The sequence below is a fragment of the Diorhabda carinulata genome, chromosome 12, assembly GCF_026250575.1.
Source record: "Diorhabda carinulata isolate Delta chromosome 12, icDioCari1.1, whole genome shotgun sequence".
Classification (NCBI taxonomy): domain Eukaryota; kingdom Metazoa; phylum Arthropoda; class Insecta; order Coleoptera; family Chrysomelidae; genus Diorhabda; species Diorhabda carinulata.
This window is the reverse complement of record NC_079471.1, coordinates 2,012,932-2,030,361: the sequence shown is the minus strand read 5'-3', so window position 1 is coordinate 2,030,361 and position 17,430 is coordinate 2,012,932. Positions and strand designations below refer to the sequence as shown.

Below are 17,430 nucleotides of genomic sequence, written 5' to 3'. Positions count from 1 at the left end.
GTAAAATAATACAACAAATGTTCTATGAAAACGTCAACAACAATGATGTTTTGCGTGACGTAACACTTTCTGATTGGTGTTCGCAGTCACGCGCCTATTTTTATCGATTTATTTTCTAGAAATATTGATAAACATCAATTTTTAAGAAGAATGGAAACTATAAACAATGTATTTCTTTAAATTATCTATAATATATTTCTCTACCGTTAAGAATATAAAGTATGTTGAGATTTCAGCAATGAAACGGTCATCCATTTAACAAATAACCATAGTCAACATAGTTTGACAGTGATAAATGATTCTATGCAGCTCCGAAATTCGGTTGGCTACACTTGGTCACTTTCATAATACGAATAAGGTTAGGTTATGATGTATGAGGGAAAAGAGAAAGGGAACTAGTTTATACGTCACTTTTTGTCGACTTTATTTCATTATGGATACATGTCATCGTTGTGAATACTTCGTGTAAGAATGAGATAGAATATACAGGACGTAACTAAATTCTAACTCGATGGATCATAATTAATTTTCTTGAAATTATGTTGTAATGGAATTCAAATACCCAGGAATCGAGTTTTCGTGATTTGGAGACGTAGAGATCGAAGTAAGACAGCAAACAACTAAAGCCTTAAGAATAGCAGCATTTTTGATCGAAACCATCGGAATAGAGGCTGAAATCGAGAATATACAAGACTACGGTAAGACCCATGATGAACTACATCGCGGGGACACTGCCAGAAACGGCGAAAACCAAAAGAATGATGGAAACAGCATAGATGATAGCCAGGAAAAACCCTACTGGATAGGGAAGTGAAAATATCAGAAGATTGAGCAAAATAGAAGACGACAACCAATGGGTTCGATCGAGAAAGAAAAAATTAGGACATAAGTCGTATGGACAACAACAGATTGGTCAAAATACGACCCAGAAAAAGGTGGGGCGACAACCTTGAAGCAGCGAATACCTAATACACGGAGGAAAAGAAGAAGAATGGATGCTTTCGCAGTACTGATAAAGTTTGAATCAATTCATAGTAAACTAACCACTCAAATAGATTTAGATTCAAGCAGTAGATTATTCAATTTCAATTTGAGACATCCTGACACGGTTTCAATAAAAAATAAAATCTTTATATCCTTAATCAACTATAGTTGATACAGTGACTATCTGTCAGTTACAATGTGGACGTTCGTTCGCATCTGACAGTTGCAACGAATCTGTTTAGCCTTTAATACCACGCCGTTCCACGTATTTTAGTTTCGAGGGGTTTATCAGTCGACTCCATTCGACATCGGACCGTTGTTGGATGATCTATCCAGCTCAACATACGTGTTCATATATTCTCCAACAACTGACCCCTTGTTACGAATTATATTGAAGCTTCCAATACACTAGCCTACACTATTTTGGTAACATAGTTCGCGAACAATTTTTATAATCTTATTTTGTTTTACATTAAACTTGTATTGATGAAAAACTTTGTTAAACATACGAATCGAGGGGATGATTGATTTAAATATTAAAATACTGAAGATAAGGCTTCCCACAATTAAGTCATAATCAATGGAGGATATTTTTTGGTCCCACAAGACCTTGGAACCTCGGATATTATTTGTACAACTGTGAACAACCTTTGCAGTATCCTCTTCAACCAATTTGTTGACAATGATTGGAAGTATGACGGTTTTTTGAGCTCTAAGTTGGTTTGGAAGCGCCACCCTCTAAAGCACTGCTTCAGTTCATGGTAAATATGAATATCACTCGGTACTAGGTCGGGATTGTACGGTGAGTGAGTGAGTACTGAAGAAAAAGCTTCCCGCAATTAACTCATAATCAAAGGACGGTATTTTTTGGTCCCACAAGACCTTGGAACCTTGGATATTGTTTGTACAACTGTGAACAAGCTTTGCAGTATCCTCTTCAACAAATTGAGCTGACAATGATCGGAAGTATGACGGTTTTTTGAGCTCTAAGTTGGTTTGGAAGCGCCGTCCTCTAAATCACTGCTTCAGTTCGTGGGAAATATGAATATCACTCGGTACTAGGTCGGGATTGTGTGGTGAGTGTTCGGAAATGTCCCATTGAAGTTGCTGAAGGAGTTGAGTTACAAGGTCGCTTCGGGAACGGTAGGCGTCGCAAACTTTCACGATACAAATCTGCATCAATTGTTATAACAGATTGCGACAGCCAGAAATGTTTAGAGAACATTTTGAAAATGCAAGGCTACAATTTTTCTTGCATCTAAGTGGTTTTATCTATATCTCAAAGGCTTCCTCATTAAACTAACCAAAGCTCAAAGAATTTCTGTATCTTTCACTTTGATTTTCAATTTTTGGCATTTACTATATCTTCTTCGACTTACATATCGTGTTTGATATTATGTCGGGTCGAAAGATGATGAAGTTATGGAAGAAAAGTTAAAATAGTATCCAGCTGAACCATTAACGTATAACCTAAAAGAAATTTACCCTGATGCTACTTTCTACCCTCTATACTTATTCAATACTTACGCATTAATTGATGTAAAGTCACTTTATTCATCTAAATCCGCAATAATAATCGTAGTATAATCTCACTGAAGGTTTATTATGACTACGAAATTTATTATTTAATTAGATAGGGCGCTAACGGCTGTGAAGGCGAACCCCGGAATTAATATCGATGCAAATCGGAAAGAACTACGCTTTTCTTTAATAACTTGCTTGAACACAAAGGCCACTATTATTATCTAGATCGATCAATTAAATTTCTCAAATCGTATTCTCATAGTTCGTCTGAATTTGAACGATTTAGACCAGTGGTGGATAAACTTTCTTTATAGCGGATCAGAAAGTTTGGAGCATAGCAAAAATTATAACAAAATTTATTTTATTTTAAAATAAATCAACTTTTTTGTGGAAAAATGGAATTTTTATTATTATTAGCAAGTGATTGTGCATTTTTTTGCATTGTAAAATATCGAGCCCTTAACTAATCCTGAACGTGAAGAAGGTAGATAGAAATTGGAGAAGCGTGCTTAAGAATTAGGTAAATTCAAAGATGAATTATAAAGGTAGAGTCTGTTTAATTTGAAGATTCGTTCAAATTGGATCGCACCACGTACTACAGAAGGTCATGGGGGTATTAAAGACGCGATTTCATAAGGACATAATAGAATGTTAAGAAGGTGGATAAGTTCAGTTTTTTGGAAGCTCCAATTTAAAGGAATTGTCCAGAACAAGCCCTAAGAATTTTACAGACACAAAATAGGGTATAGTACTGAGCCTTGGGGCACTCCATATTCTATCGGCTTGCAGGATCGTTGAATCAACCCTTACGAGCTGGCTTCTGTGTCGCGAAATTTACAAACAACGAAAGAAACTGGAAAGAAACTTTCTAAACATTAATGAGTTCAAAAAAAAATGCATTGAATTAATCATTTGAATATGTTCATCTGGGAAAAAGTCTGGAACTTCAGTATTAACTTCCTAAGAGGTAATAATTCATGGGAAGCTCTGGAAAGAGTAACATTTTAAGGATGGGGATGTAACGGGAGATTTTGAACTGAAATTCATCAACTTTTTCGACAACTTTTGTTCTTTCAAATTTTATATATTAATTTCGTCGAGAATTACTGCTCTAGAAATCAATAAAGGTTTAAATTTCTCGAATTTTTAATTTCCTTCAATCGGTTTTACGAATAATTAGTAAATGAGGTATATACAGTGCTTCTCAAAAAAAAGCGTTATATAAATGGGACTTACTTGCCTATCCAATCTTATTAATTTCGGATTTACAATGTTTTTGATGATTAACATTAATAAGCACTAGAATTTGAGTTTCGTTTTTAATTAATATCGATTCAAAAGTCCATTTAAAGTTGATTTTAAAAAAGTTTTCAAGTTTTTCAATTGACGGTATGCGATAATATCCAAGATAAATATTAAAATACTGAAGAAAAAACTTCCCACAATTAACTCATAATCAAATAAGGATATTTTTTGGTCCGGCAAGACCTTGGAACCTTGGATATTGTTTGTACAACTGTGAACAACCTTTGCAGTATCCTCTTCAACCAATTTGTTGACAATGATTGGAAGTATGACGGTTTCTGAGCTCTAAGTTAGTTTGGAAGCGCCACCCTCTAAATCACTGCTTCAGTTCGTGGGAAATATGAATATCACTCGGTACTAGGTCGGGATTGTACGGTGAGTGAGTGAGTACTGAAGAAAAAGCTTCCCGCAATTAAGTTATAATCAATGGAGGGTATTTTTTGGTCCGGCAAGACCTTGGAACCTTGGATATTATTTGTACAACTGTGAACAAGCTTTGCAGTATCTTCTTTAAGAATTTGAGCTGACAATGATTGGAAGTATGACGGTTTTTTGAGCTCTAAGTTAGTTTGGAAGCGCCGTCCTCTAAATCACTGCTTCAGTTCGTGGTAAATATGAATATCACTCGGTACTAGGTCGGGACTGTACGGGGAGTGAGTGAGTACTGAAGAAAAAGCTTCCCACAATTGAGTCATAATCAAAGGGGGTATTTTTTGTACCGGCAAGACCTTGGAACCTCGGACAAAAGTCCACTTAAGGTTAATTTTCAAAAAAGTTTTCAAGTTTTTTAATTGACGGTATGCGATAATATCCAAGCCCTATGGGAAAAAGTTCTAGAATAAAATTGTAGATACTAGAAAGATCTACAACACTTACAACACATAACCTCAAAATTTATATGAAAAATTCAAATAATCAAGGTTTTTCGGTGAACACTAATTTTCTTGATTTTGACTAAATATCAAAAAATCGCCCTAATTTTTACAACTTAAAATTAGTGAAATGGCAACACTGATGTGAATATGTCAAATCTGTCAATGCCATTGTGAAGTTTGACTTTGACAGATACATTGAGGTTAATGTTTTTCTACATCTAAAGAGGAGGTTGATGCGTTTAAATCATATATTTTGGAGGTACCTCAATCGGAATGGAAAAAATGCTTCGGCAATTGGTTCAAACGCATGTAAGAATGTATTGATGCCAATGGAGAATATTTTGAAAAACGACAAGTCGTATTATCCAATTATAAATATTTGTTTTTATTGGTCTGTAGCAATCCTTGTATAAATAAGGTCGAAAATGAATCTAAAATGAGTTGTGTCACAGCTCTATAATTCTCACGTCAAAATAACAGTTTTTGAAAAAAAGTTGGTAGGTTTTCAATATGTTGTTGAAATATCTATTTTCTGATGGTAAATATACAATATACGTGGCTGTATATTGTATATAGTTTTCTGGGAAAATTCTTCTTCAAAATGTGTTGTTTCTGAAAACCACTTCGACTTTTTATGTTGATAAAGGAATTTTCTGGTGATGAATATACATTAATTTCTTTCCATTTCGCTTTTGTATACATCAACTGATAATTGTGAACGAATAATGGAAATACACATTGTATATATCGATGTTAATTGGATGTTGTTTATTTAACCGCAATAACATGCATCAACGGACTAGAATTATTGAACTAGAATATAGTATCTTGTCCTACAGGCGTTTCGTTTAACGTTATCATCAATGTGAAGACAATCACGCTGACCCTATTCCATCATTTAAATCCAGCGATGCTAAAATTACTAATGAACTCCATGCACTTGATTGGAATCATTCGAAACCAGTATAAATAAATTTATTTAAATTACGTCTTTAATTACATACCCAGCTCAACATAGATGTCAGAAAATAAGTTGATATCATCCCCCAAAAACTGTTATTACTAGATGATTACAAAAAACTGTCAAATATGTCAAATCTGTCAATGCCATTGTGAAGTTTGACTTTGACAGATACTTCAAACATTGAGGTTAATGTTTCTCTACATCTGAAGAGGAGGTTGGTGCGTTTAAATCATATATTTTGGAGGTACCTCAATCGGAATGGGAAAAATGCTTCGGCAATTGGTTCAAACTCATGTAAGAGTGTATTGATGTCAATGGAGAATATTTTGAAAAACGACAAGTCGTATTATTTATTGATAAATATTTGTTTTTATTGGGCTGTTTAAAATGTAGCAATCCTCGTATAAATAAGGTCGAAAATGAATCTAAAATGAGTTGTGTCGCAGCTTAAAGGCACAAAAAATTTTAAAGAGAGATAGAGAAGTTATTGCCTTGTGCGACGGTTGCTACTCAGAATTAGTGAAATGGCAACACTGATGTGAATATGTCAAATCTGTCAATGCCATTGTGAAGTTTGACTTTGACAGATACTTGAAACATTGAGGTTAATGTTTTTCTACATCTGAAGAGGAGGTTGGTGCGTTTAAATCATATATTTTGGAGGTACCTCAATCGGAATGGGAAAAATGCTTCGGCAATTGGTTCAAACGCATGTAAGAGTGTATTGATGTCAATGGAGAATATTTTGAAAAACGACAAGTCGTATTATTTATTGATAAATATTTGTTTTTATTGGGCTGTTTAAAATGTAGCAATCCTCGTATAAATAAGGTCGAAAATGAATCTAAAATGAGTTGTGTCGCAGCTTAAAGGCACGAAAAACCATTAACTATTCGAAAACTAACGAAAAATTAGTAATTTGTTTATTTTTAATGCAATTATACAATTTGAGGGCCGCGTGAATTTATTTTTGACCAAAAAATCTTTTTGATTTGATTGTTTTAAAAACATGTGGATAGTTTATTGGATTTGTCGATATTGTCTATCAAAATTCAACTTTTCTTTTATCTACTGCAGCAAATTTCATCTTGAAATTGTTAAAATTCATGAAATTGATAGCAATTTAGAGTACGTGTATATAAATTCAAATCTTACGGCCGCCATTTTGAATTTAAGAACTTTGAAAACCACAACTTTTTCAAAAACATTTCCCCTATATTCCGATATAAAATCAGTTCAATTTTATTATTTTTTCTATAATTACTGCGCGACAAAAATCAAATTATCCATAAATTTTTGGATTGGAAAAGTTTCATTCGGTTCTCAAGCATAATATCCCGTAAAATGTTTATGACAACATCAAAAATAAAGGAGATATCAGCGAAAAGACTCGCCCCCTAAGCTGAGCTTGAAAACTGCGTCTCAATTTCAAGAGAATTGATTATAAAACTCAGGAATATTATTGGGCTTCTACAAATTCACAATTCCCCCGGTCTGTAAATAAAAGACAAACAGACCTTGATAAAACTGGGTCGGGACGTAATACCTTTCCATAAAAACCCACAATAAATATAATGTAACGCTGCTAAATAGGCTATTAGGTAGACGATTCCAACCATATTCAACGCGAAAGTGTTTCATATATCATAAGAAATTGTCCAACTTTTATAAATTTCAGTTCACACATAAATGCGTCCACCTATTTCTGGACGGTCCGAAGGGAATGTATTTCCATTCATCCTGAATGGGAAAACTTGAAATTGTTTACCGAAAAAAAGAAAAAAAATATCGCGACAGAAAAAAACTTTTTAGCCTAGTCGACATAGAATCAAACAGGATTTGTCAAAATCATCTGATTTAATAATGGCCACTGTGGGGTAAACAGATGCTTATGCTGCATTTTATAGGTTATTATTTCCAATTTTTTTGTGAGACTACGAAAAAGTACGAAATAGTTGAATCTTATGGAAAATTATTCTAACTAAAGTTTTCTCCCCCTAATTAAAAGGGGTTAATTCCACCTAAGGCTTGTCCTTGTACCTTTCAGCTGTCACTGTTTAATAAATTTGAACGCAACAACAAAACTCCACTAATTTAACCACAAAATAAATACAAGGGTTCTAGTTTACTGCATACTGCAAGAATACTCAGTTTCAGATGTATTAGCTCCACCATAAAACAATTAAACCATAAAACAACCGGAAAAAAGCAAACGGGTGTATACGAAAAAAATCTTTTACCCCACGGCCGCCATTTTGACGTAGATCAGCTGCTTTCTTAGTTTGTCTAATTTGTGACGATTGCTAAATACATGTAAACATTTCTAAAATTCATATTTTAACGTTCTATAGTACATAAGCGACAGTAAACGTTTCGTCCAAAACCTATTGCCACTGCTAATCACTCGCCGCGGCCATTTTATAAGTTACTTGTTAATTAAACTCACATTTCTGCACAAATTTTGAAGTTGTGCTTTCAATTATTATCCTTCTCTGCACTTTTCCATTAAATGGAATAATTTATGTTGTATTCATGGTAATTTGTCATAAAAATATTCTTGTTGGGCAAAAGTTGTGTACTTATGACATAGATGTCCTCAAAAACTGTACAAAAGACAGTAAACGTTCCCTCCAAAACCTTATTTTCACCGCACACGATCCCTCGTGGCCATTTTACAAATAAATTGTTAGTTAACCTCACTTTTCTGAACAGTTTATGTTTTATTTGTGGTACTTTGTACCATTAACATTCTTCTAAAGAAGGATCTGTTTGCTTATGTCGTAAATGTCCTCAAAAACTGTACAAAAGACAGTAAACGTTCCCTCCAAAACCTTATTTTCACCGCACACGATCCCTCGTGGCCATTTTACAAATAAATTGTTAGTTAACCTCACTTTTCTGAACAGTTTATGTTTTATTTGTGGAACTTTGTACCATTAACATTCGTCTAAAGAAGGATCTGTTTGCTTATGTCGTAAATGTTCTCCAAAACTGTACAAAAGACAGTAAACGTTCCCTCCAAAACCTTATTTTCACCGCACACGATCCCTCGTGGCCATTTTACAAATAAATTGTTAGTTAACCTCACTTTTCTGAACAGTTTATGTTTTATTTGTGGTACTTTGTACCATTAACATTCTTCTAAAGAAGGATCTGTTTGCTTATGTCGTAAATGTCCTCAAAAACTGTACAAAAGACAGTAAACGTTCCCTCCAAAACCTTATTTTCACCGCACACGATCCCTCGTGGCCATTTTACAAATAAATTGTTAGTTAACCTCACTTTTCTGAACAGTTTATGTTTTATTTGTGGAACTTTGTACCATTAACATTCGTCTAAAGAAGGATCTGTTTGCTTATGTCGTAAATGTTCTCCAAAACTGGACAAAAGACAGTAAACGTTCCCTCCAAAACCTTATTTTCACCGCACACGATCCCTCGTGGCCATTTTACAAATAAATTCTTGGTTAACCTCACTTTTCTGAACAGTTTATGTTTTATTTGTGGAACTTTGTACCATTAACATTCTTCTAAAGAAGGATCTGTTTGCTTATGTCGTAAATATTCTCCAAAACTGTACAAAAGACAGTAAACGTTCCCTCCAAAACCTTATTTTCACCGCACACGATCCCTCGTGGCCATTTTACAAATAAATTGTTAGTTAACCTCACTTTTCTGAACAGTTTATGTTTTATTTGTGGTACTTTGTCCCATTAACATTCTTCTAAAGAAGGATCTGTTTGCTTATGTCGTAAATATTCTCCAAAACTGTACAAAAGACAGTAAACGTTCCCTCCAAAACCTTATTTTCACCGCACACGATCCCTCGTGGCCATTTTACAAATAAATTCTTGGTTAACCTCACTTTTCTGAACAGTTTATGTTTTATTTGTGGAACTTTGTACCATTAACATTCTTCTAAAGAAGGATCTGTTTGCTTATGTCGTAAATATTCTCCAAAACTGTACAAAAGACAGTAAACGTTCCCTCCAAAACCTTATTTTCACCGCACACGATCCCTCGTGGCCATTTTACAAATAAATTGTTAGTTAACCTCACTTTTCTGAACAGTTTATGTTTTATTTGTGGTACTTTGTCCCATTAACATTCTTCTAAAGAAGGATCTGTTTGCTTATGTCGTAAATATTCTCCAAAACTGTACAAAAGACAGTAAACGTTCCCTCCAAAACCTTATTTTCACCGCACACGATCCCTCGTGGCCATTTTACAAATAAATTGTTAGTTAACCTCACTTTTCTGAACAGTTCATGTTTTATTTGTGGTACTTTGTACCATTAACATTCGTCTAAAGAAGGATCTGTTTGCTTATGTCGTAAATGTTCTCCAAAACTGGACAAGGAACAATAAACGTTCCCTCCAAAACCTTATTTTCACCGCACACGATCCCTCGCGGCCATTTTACAAATAAATTCTTGGTTAACCTCACTTTTCTGAACAGTTTATATTTTATTTGTGGAACTTTGTACCATTAACATTCGTCTAAAGAAGGATCTGTTTGCTTATGTCGTAAATGTTCTCCAAAACTGGACAAGGAACAATAAACGTTCCCTCCAAAACCTTATTTTCACCGCACACGATCCCTCGCGGCCATTTTACAAATAAATTCTTGGTTAACCTCACTTTTCTGAACAGTTTATATTTTATTTGTGGAACTTTGTACCATTAACATTCGTCTAAAGAAGGATCTGTTTGCTTATGTCGTAAATGTTCTCCAAAACTGGACAAGGAACAATAAACGTTCCCTCCAAAACCTTATTTTCACCGCACACGATCCCTCGCGGCCATTTTACAAATAAATTCTTGGTTAACCTCACTTTTCTGAACAGTTTATATTTTATTTGTGGAACTTTGTACCATTAACATTCGTCTAAAGAAGGATCTGTTTGCTTATGTCGTAAATGTTCTCCAAAACTGGACAAGGAACAGTAAACGTTCCCTCCAAAACCTTATTTTCACCGCACACGATCCCTCGCGGCCATTTTACAAATAAATTGTTAGTTAACCTCACTTTTCTGAACAGTTGCTTTTAACAATATTTTTTCTCAGTGTAACAAGAAATATGGAACAAACTCAAGGTCAAAAATATCCGCCACCAATCAAAGTTACCGCCGTTTCTGCTCAATTTACACTTCAGTGCTACAGTCTCTTGTAATAAAACATCAAGTTTGAATTATCTTATCGTCTTCCGGAGCTATCTAGTTCGCTCATTGTCCTATAAACACCTATTTTTAGATATACGCCTTTCTAGGAAAATAACTTTCGGAACAGTCAACAATTTTTCATCGAAACGATGGAAAGACCTCGAACACATTTGCCTTTCATCTTGTTTCCGGAGAATTCGCCGCATCTCCTCGGAAATTATTACGTAGCTTCCCGACTCCAAAGACGTTTCCACTTGACTTCACTACACGGATATAACCTGAGGGGTGCAAAAAATCGGCAGCGCTTGTTACCATTATAAATTTCGAGAAAAAACTAGACTTGTCGCTATTTTTAGTTTTCTCCAAGACACTACAATTAACTTAAAACTATTGTATATAGGACAAACATCGCAGTGAATCGAAAATAGACTAAAAAATCATCGATACGATGCAAAACGAAAAACGGCGTTTACACGCCATGTTATAATAAAAGTACGTACACTCCATTGAAAATACAAGAAATTTTTTAACCAAAAAACAAAAATCTGTAGTGAACTATAAAATGCATTAACGTAATTGTACTGCACTGAATAGATCTAACAAAATCGAAACCGGTCAAGAAATAATTTGCCTTGTAGCTATCTTTATTTCTTAAATATTAAATTGGAACTATGATATATAGGACAAACATCGCAGTGAATCGAAAATAGACTAAAAAATCATCGATACGATGCAAAACGAAAAACTGCGTTTGAACGCCATGTTATAGTAAAAGTACGTACACTCCATTGAAAATACAAGAATTTTTTAACCAAAAAACAATAATCTGTAGTGAACTATGAAATACATTAAAATAATTGTACTGCACTGAATAGATCTAATAAAATCGAAACCGGTCAAGAAATAATTCGCCTTGTAGCTATTTTTATTTCTTAAATATTAAATTGGAACTATGATATATAGGACAAACATCGCAGTGAATCGAAAATAGACTAAAAAATCATCGATACGATGCAAAACGAAAAACTGCGTTTACACGCCATGTTATAATAAAAGTACGTACACTCCATTGAAAATACAAGAATTTTTTAACCAAAAAACAATAATCTGTAGTGAACTATGAAATACATTAAAATAATTGTACTGCACTGAATAGATCTAACAAAATCGAAACCGGTCAAGAAATAATTTGCCTTGTAGCTATTTTTATTTCTTAAATATTAAATTGGAACTATGATATATAGGACAAACATCGCAGTGAATCGAAAATAGACTAAAAAATCATCGATACGATGCAAAACGAAAAACTGCGTTTACACGCCATGTTATAGTAAAAGTACGTACACTCCATTGAAAATACAAGAATTTTTTAACCAAAAAACAATAATCTGTAGTGAACTATGAAATACATTAAAATAATTGTACTGCACTGAATAGATCTAACAAAATCGAAACCGGTCAAGAAATAATTTGCCTTGTAGCTATTTTTATTTCTTAAATATTAAATTGGAACTATGATATATAGGACAAACATCGCAGTGAATCGAAAATAGACTAAAAAATCATCGATACGATGCAAAACGAAAAACGGCGTTTACACGCCATGTTATAGTAAAAGTACGTACACTCCATTGAAAATACAAGAATTTTTTAACCAAAAAACAATAATCTGTAGTGAACTATGAAATACATTAAAATAATTGTACTGCACTGAATAGATCTAACAAAATCGAAACCGGTCAAGAAATAATTCGCCTTGTAGCTATTTTTATTTCTTAAATATTAAATTGGAACTATGATATATAGGACAAACATCGCAGTGAATCGAAAATAGACTAAAAAATCATCGATACGATGCAAAACGAAAAACTGCGTTTACAAATCAGATTTTTTCTCTTTCAAGGAAAGACAGATCATATTTTTGAATTAGTACAACTAGAAGAAACAGTTTTATATTTGAATATATGTTATACAGTTATAATTGAAAAAATTTCTATGAGTTTTATCTTTTCGAAAGAACCGCTACGCTCTCTATAGTAAAACGACGAAAATACTAATATTGAAAATGCGTACAGTCATATTTTTTTATTTTGCTGAATTGCCATTTGGATAGCTTTATAAAAATGCTGAGCAACGCCGAGAATCAAATGATGTAAATAAAAATTCCAGCAAGAGCTTTTGATTCAAAAATGCAAAGAGGAGCGATACGTGTCGACCATAAATTTAAAATAGAAACTCCTCGTCGTTCGGAGCGTATAAGAGAGATGGATTTTGTAATAAAGTAGGTATCTGTTTCATGTAAACTAATATGGCGCATGTATTTGGGTCAGCAAAAGTTTTAAAAAACTTTTGGGATACGCCACACACAAAATACGGATTCGTTCGACTAGATAAATTTTCTTTGACTCTTTAATTAACTGTAAAAAGATGTCTAGAAGTGGATTTTACGTTTTGAAAAGCCTATAATGCCATTCTGTCAAAAATAAGACCGTCTGTAGATGTGATAAACAAGCTAGAACTAAAAACACAAAGAAGCAAACAAAAAAACAAATTTTCTAATTTTTCAACGTATATAAAGTTATTACTAGATATACGTATATGTTTAAGAGCGTTTTGGTTGTGGGATTGTTGCAAAATTAAACACCAAAGTGTACTAACTCTAATATATTTCCGAGCTTTCTAATACTCATGTATTCATCGTCTTATTTAACTAATTTTAAATCAGAAATGACCTCAAATCAATGAGCTTCGACGTATGTTTCGTTGTCTGCAGACTACAGAGTTGTTGACATTCATCACAGGATGAATACGAATAAGAATAAGGACGTAAGTCTGAGTTAACAACTGGCCAACGAAATATTTTATGGTTTTTATTGGATAAAATTGTGACAACGTGTTAGGATATTTATAACTGTCCCAAAAATGTTGAACCAGAGTCGTAAAATGAAGAAATGATAAACCTGATGTGAGAATTTAGGTCAGAAACAATCTTTCTTATTCTACCAACTGGTTCCAAAAGCTCATAAAGTAAACTATCAAGAATCCACTTTGTGATTATTTAATTCAAACTTCCTGAAGTCAAAAGGTGTAAATCACGTGGTCCTGAGACAGCTACTCGACTGGTAAACAGTTCAAGGTACCTAAGAGATCGCAAAGTCAAAGTCTCGGCAAGACAAATTCACTGTTTTCGGGCTCCAGTTTATTTTTCTGGGTGGAAACTTCACCGTCAACGATGAACTTCAAGACCTGATCTGATCTTGCTGGTGGTAACATGAAATAGAGGATCTGGTGTTGTAACAAATCCTTGTTTCTTCATGGGGATTTCATACGTCACCAGTTTGCTAACAAAGTAATAGATATTGCAGAAGATTGACAAAATAGAAGATTGTATCCAAAATGTTGAGGATTTATGAAGTTGAAACGACTATAGAATATGCTTCCTTCAACAATGCTTCGATTTCCAAGGCTACTATACACTAATGTGGATTCGCAGAGATACAATATCCACCATATAGCCCTGATCTGGCCCCGTCCAGCTATTTTTTGTTCGCAAAGCTATGTTAGGTCAAGAATCAAATAAACCGAATGTTGGAATGTGAAATTGATATTTTCAAAAAATTATTTTACCTGCAAAACAGTTCTGTAGAAAGACGGTTCCAAAAAATATGAACAAATACTTGCTGCTTTTCATTTTGTCTGTTTTACAACTCACTTTGGCCCGATGGAGATTTTTGTGGATGTGATAATGAGCCGGCCGAATCGTCGGCGATTAGAATAGGAAAAACTCCAAACACTCGACGTGTTTAAAGATGGAAGATATGCGGAAAACTGACGGAAAATCAAACAGGTGCTTCGAGTGAGTCGGCGACAAAAGAGACTTGCGCGGAATGCACACAAAATATATTGTAATGTGTGAAGAGGATCTTGGTATTTTGTCTGTTCCCATCTGGAGAATAGTTTTCATAGGATACTTGTTTTTACGTGGATTTACTGGCATGCCAAGGAAGTTCGACGTGTCGCCTCAGGGGCGGGCGATACATAAAATTATATAAAGAGTTATCATAAAATAATGCGCAATATTCAGAAAACGTACAACGTACGTTGAAAACGAAAATGATAAAATAAAATAAGAAGAATTAATTGGATGCCAAACAAGGATGACCTATTAATGTTCAAAAACGTTTTTCCCTGATTTTTCAAACACTTCTGGTAAATAAATGCTGCTAATTAGCCGTCCTAGATTGCTCTATGGCCTTTAACTATCTAGGAATAATGTTGAAACAAATAAACAAACATATAATAGAGGAAAGGATACAAAAAGAAGAGCAGAAGAAACAAAAACCTATTAAAAAACAAAAACATAACCAAACAAAGCCCTAATAAGACCAGTAATGACGTACGCGATGGAAACAACAGTAAACAACAAAAGGAAAGAAGAAGAACTCAAACTGGTTGTTTAGAAGTTATTTTCGAGGTTATAAAGTAAAACAAAAGTCGAGTTTCGAGTTTTTTCTTTTGACTGCCAGATAAATAGTTTAGAATTTACGAAACCGAGTATATTCAAGATAAATAGATGATTTTATTTAAAAATTGCGAACTTATTGGTTGTTTAGAAGTTATTTTCGAGGTTATAAAGTAAAACAAAAGTCGAGTTTCGAGTTTTTTCTTTTGACTGCCAGATAAATAGTTTAGAATTTACGAAACCGAGTATATTCAAGATAAATAGATGATTTTATTTAAAAATTGCGAACTTATTGGTTGTTTAGAAGTTATTTTCGAGGTTATAAAGTAAAACAAAAGTCGAGTTTCGAGTTTTTTCTTTCGACTGCCAGATAAATCGTTTTGAATTTACGAAACCGAGTATATTCAAGATAAATTGATGATTTTATTTAAAAATTGCGAACTTATTGGTTGTTTAGAAGTTATTTTCGAGGTTATAAAGTAAAACAAAAGTTGGTTTTCGAGTTTTTTCTTTTGACTGCCAGATAAATCGTTTTGAATTTACGAAACCGAGTATATTCAAGATAAATAGATGATTTTATTTAAAAATTGCGAACTTATTGGTTGTTTAGAAGTTATTTTCGAGGTTATAAAGTAAAACAAAAGTCGAGTTTCGAGTTTTTTCTTTCGACTGCCAGATAAATCGTTTTGAATTTACGAAACCGAGTATATTCAAGATAAATAGATGATTTTATTTAAAAATTGCGAACTTATTGGTTGTTTAGAAGTTATTTTCGAGGTTATAAAGTAAAACAAAAGTCGAGTTTCGAGTTTTTTCTTTCGACTGCCAGATAAATCGTTTTGAATTTACGAAACCGAGTATATTCAAGATAAATAGATGATTTTATTTAAAAATTGCGAACTTATTGGTTGTTTAGAAGTTATTTTCGAGGTTATAAAGTAAAACAAAAGTCGGTTTTCGAGTTTTTTCTTTTGACTGCCAGATAAATAGTTTAGAATTTACGAAACCGAGTATATTCAAGATAAATTGATGATTTTATTTAAAAATTGCGAACTTATTGGTTGTTTAGAAGTTATTTTCGAGGTTATAAAGTAAAACAAAAGTCGAGTTTCGAGTTTTTTCTTTCGACTGCCAGATAAATCGTTTTGAATTTACGAAACCGAGTATATTCAAGATAAATAGATGATTTTATTTAAAAATTGCGAACTTATTGGTTGTTTAGAAGTTATTTTCGAGGTTATAAAGTAAAACAAAAGTCGGTTTTCGAGTTTTTTCTTTTGACTGCCAGATAAATAGTTTAGAATTTACGAAACCGAGTATATTCAAGATAAATTGATGATTTTATTTAAAAATTGCGAACTTATTGGTTGTTTAGAAGTTATTTTCGAGGTTATAAAGTAAAACAAAAGTCGAGTTTCGAGTTTTTTCTTTTGACTGCCAGATAAATAGTTTAGAATTTACGAAACCGAGTATATTCAAGATAAATAGATGATTTTATTTAAAAATTGCGAACTTATTGGTTGTTTAGAAGTTATGTTCGAGGTTATAAAGTAAAACAAAAGTCGAGTTTCGAGTTTTTTCTTTCGACTGCCAGATAAATCGTTTTGAATTTACGAAACCGAGTATATTCAAGATAAATAGATGATTTTATTTAAAAATTGCGAACTTATTGGTTGTTTAGAAGTTATGTTCGAGGTTATAAAGTAAAACAAAAGTCGAGTTTCGAGTTTTTTCTTTCGACTGCCAGATAAATCGTTTTGAATTTACGAAACCGAGTATATTCAAGATAAATAGATGATTTTATTTAAAAATTGCGAACTTATTGGTTGTTTAGAAGTTATTTTCGAGGTTATAAAGTAAAACAAAAGTTGGTTTTCGAGTTTTTTCTTTTGACTGCCAGATAAATAGTTTAGAATTTACGAAACCGAGTATATTCAAGATAAATAGATGATTTTATTTAAAAATTGCGAACTTATTGGTTGTTTAGAAGTTATGTTCGAGGTTATAAAGTAAAACAAAAGTCGAGTTTCGAGTTTTTTCTTTCGACTGCCAGATAAATCGTTTTGAATTTACGAAACCGAGTATATTCAAGATAAATAGATGATTTTATTTAAAAATTGCGAACTTATTGGTTGTTTAGAAGTTATTTTCGAGG

General features: G+C 33.2%; 1 protein-coding gene across 1 annotated transcript in view; it reads right to left on the bottom strand.

Moving 5' to 3' along the window:
* The window catches only part of LOC130900089 (cysteine-rich motor neuron 1 protein), a 119,256-nt gene extending 104,613 nt beyond the window's left edge, over window positions 1-14,643 (bottom strand). The window contains exon 1 of the mRNA XM_057810433.1: window positions 14,441-14,643. Within this exon, the coding sequence (XP_057666416.1) occupies window positions 14,441-14,504 (64 nt within the window). The 5' untranslated portion in view covers window positions 14,505-14,643. The remainder of the gene's footprint in view (window positions 1-14,440) is intronic.
* Between the last annotated feature and the right edge of the window lie 2,787 nt (window positions 14,644-17,430).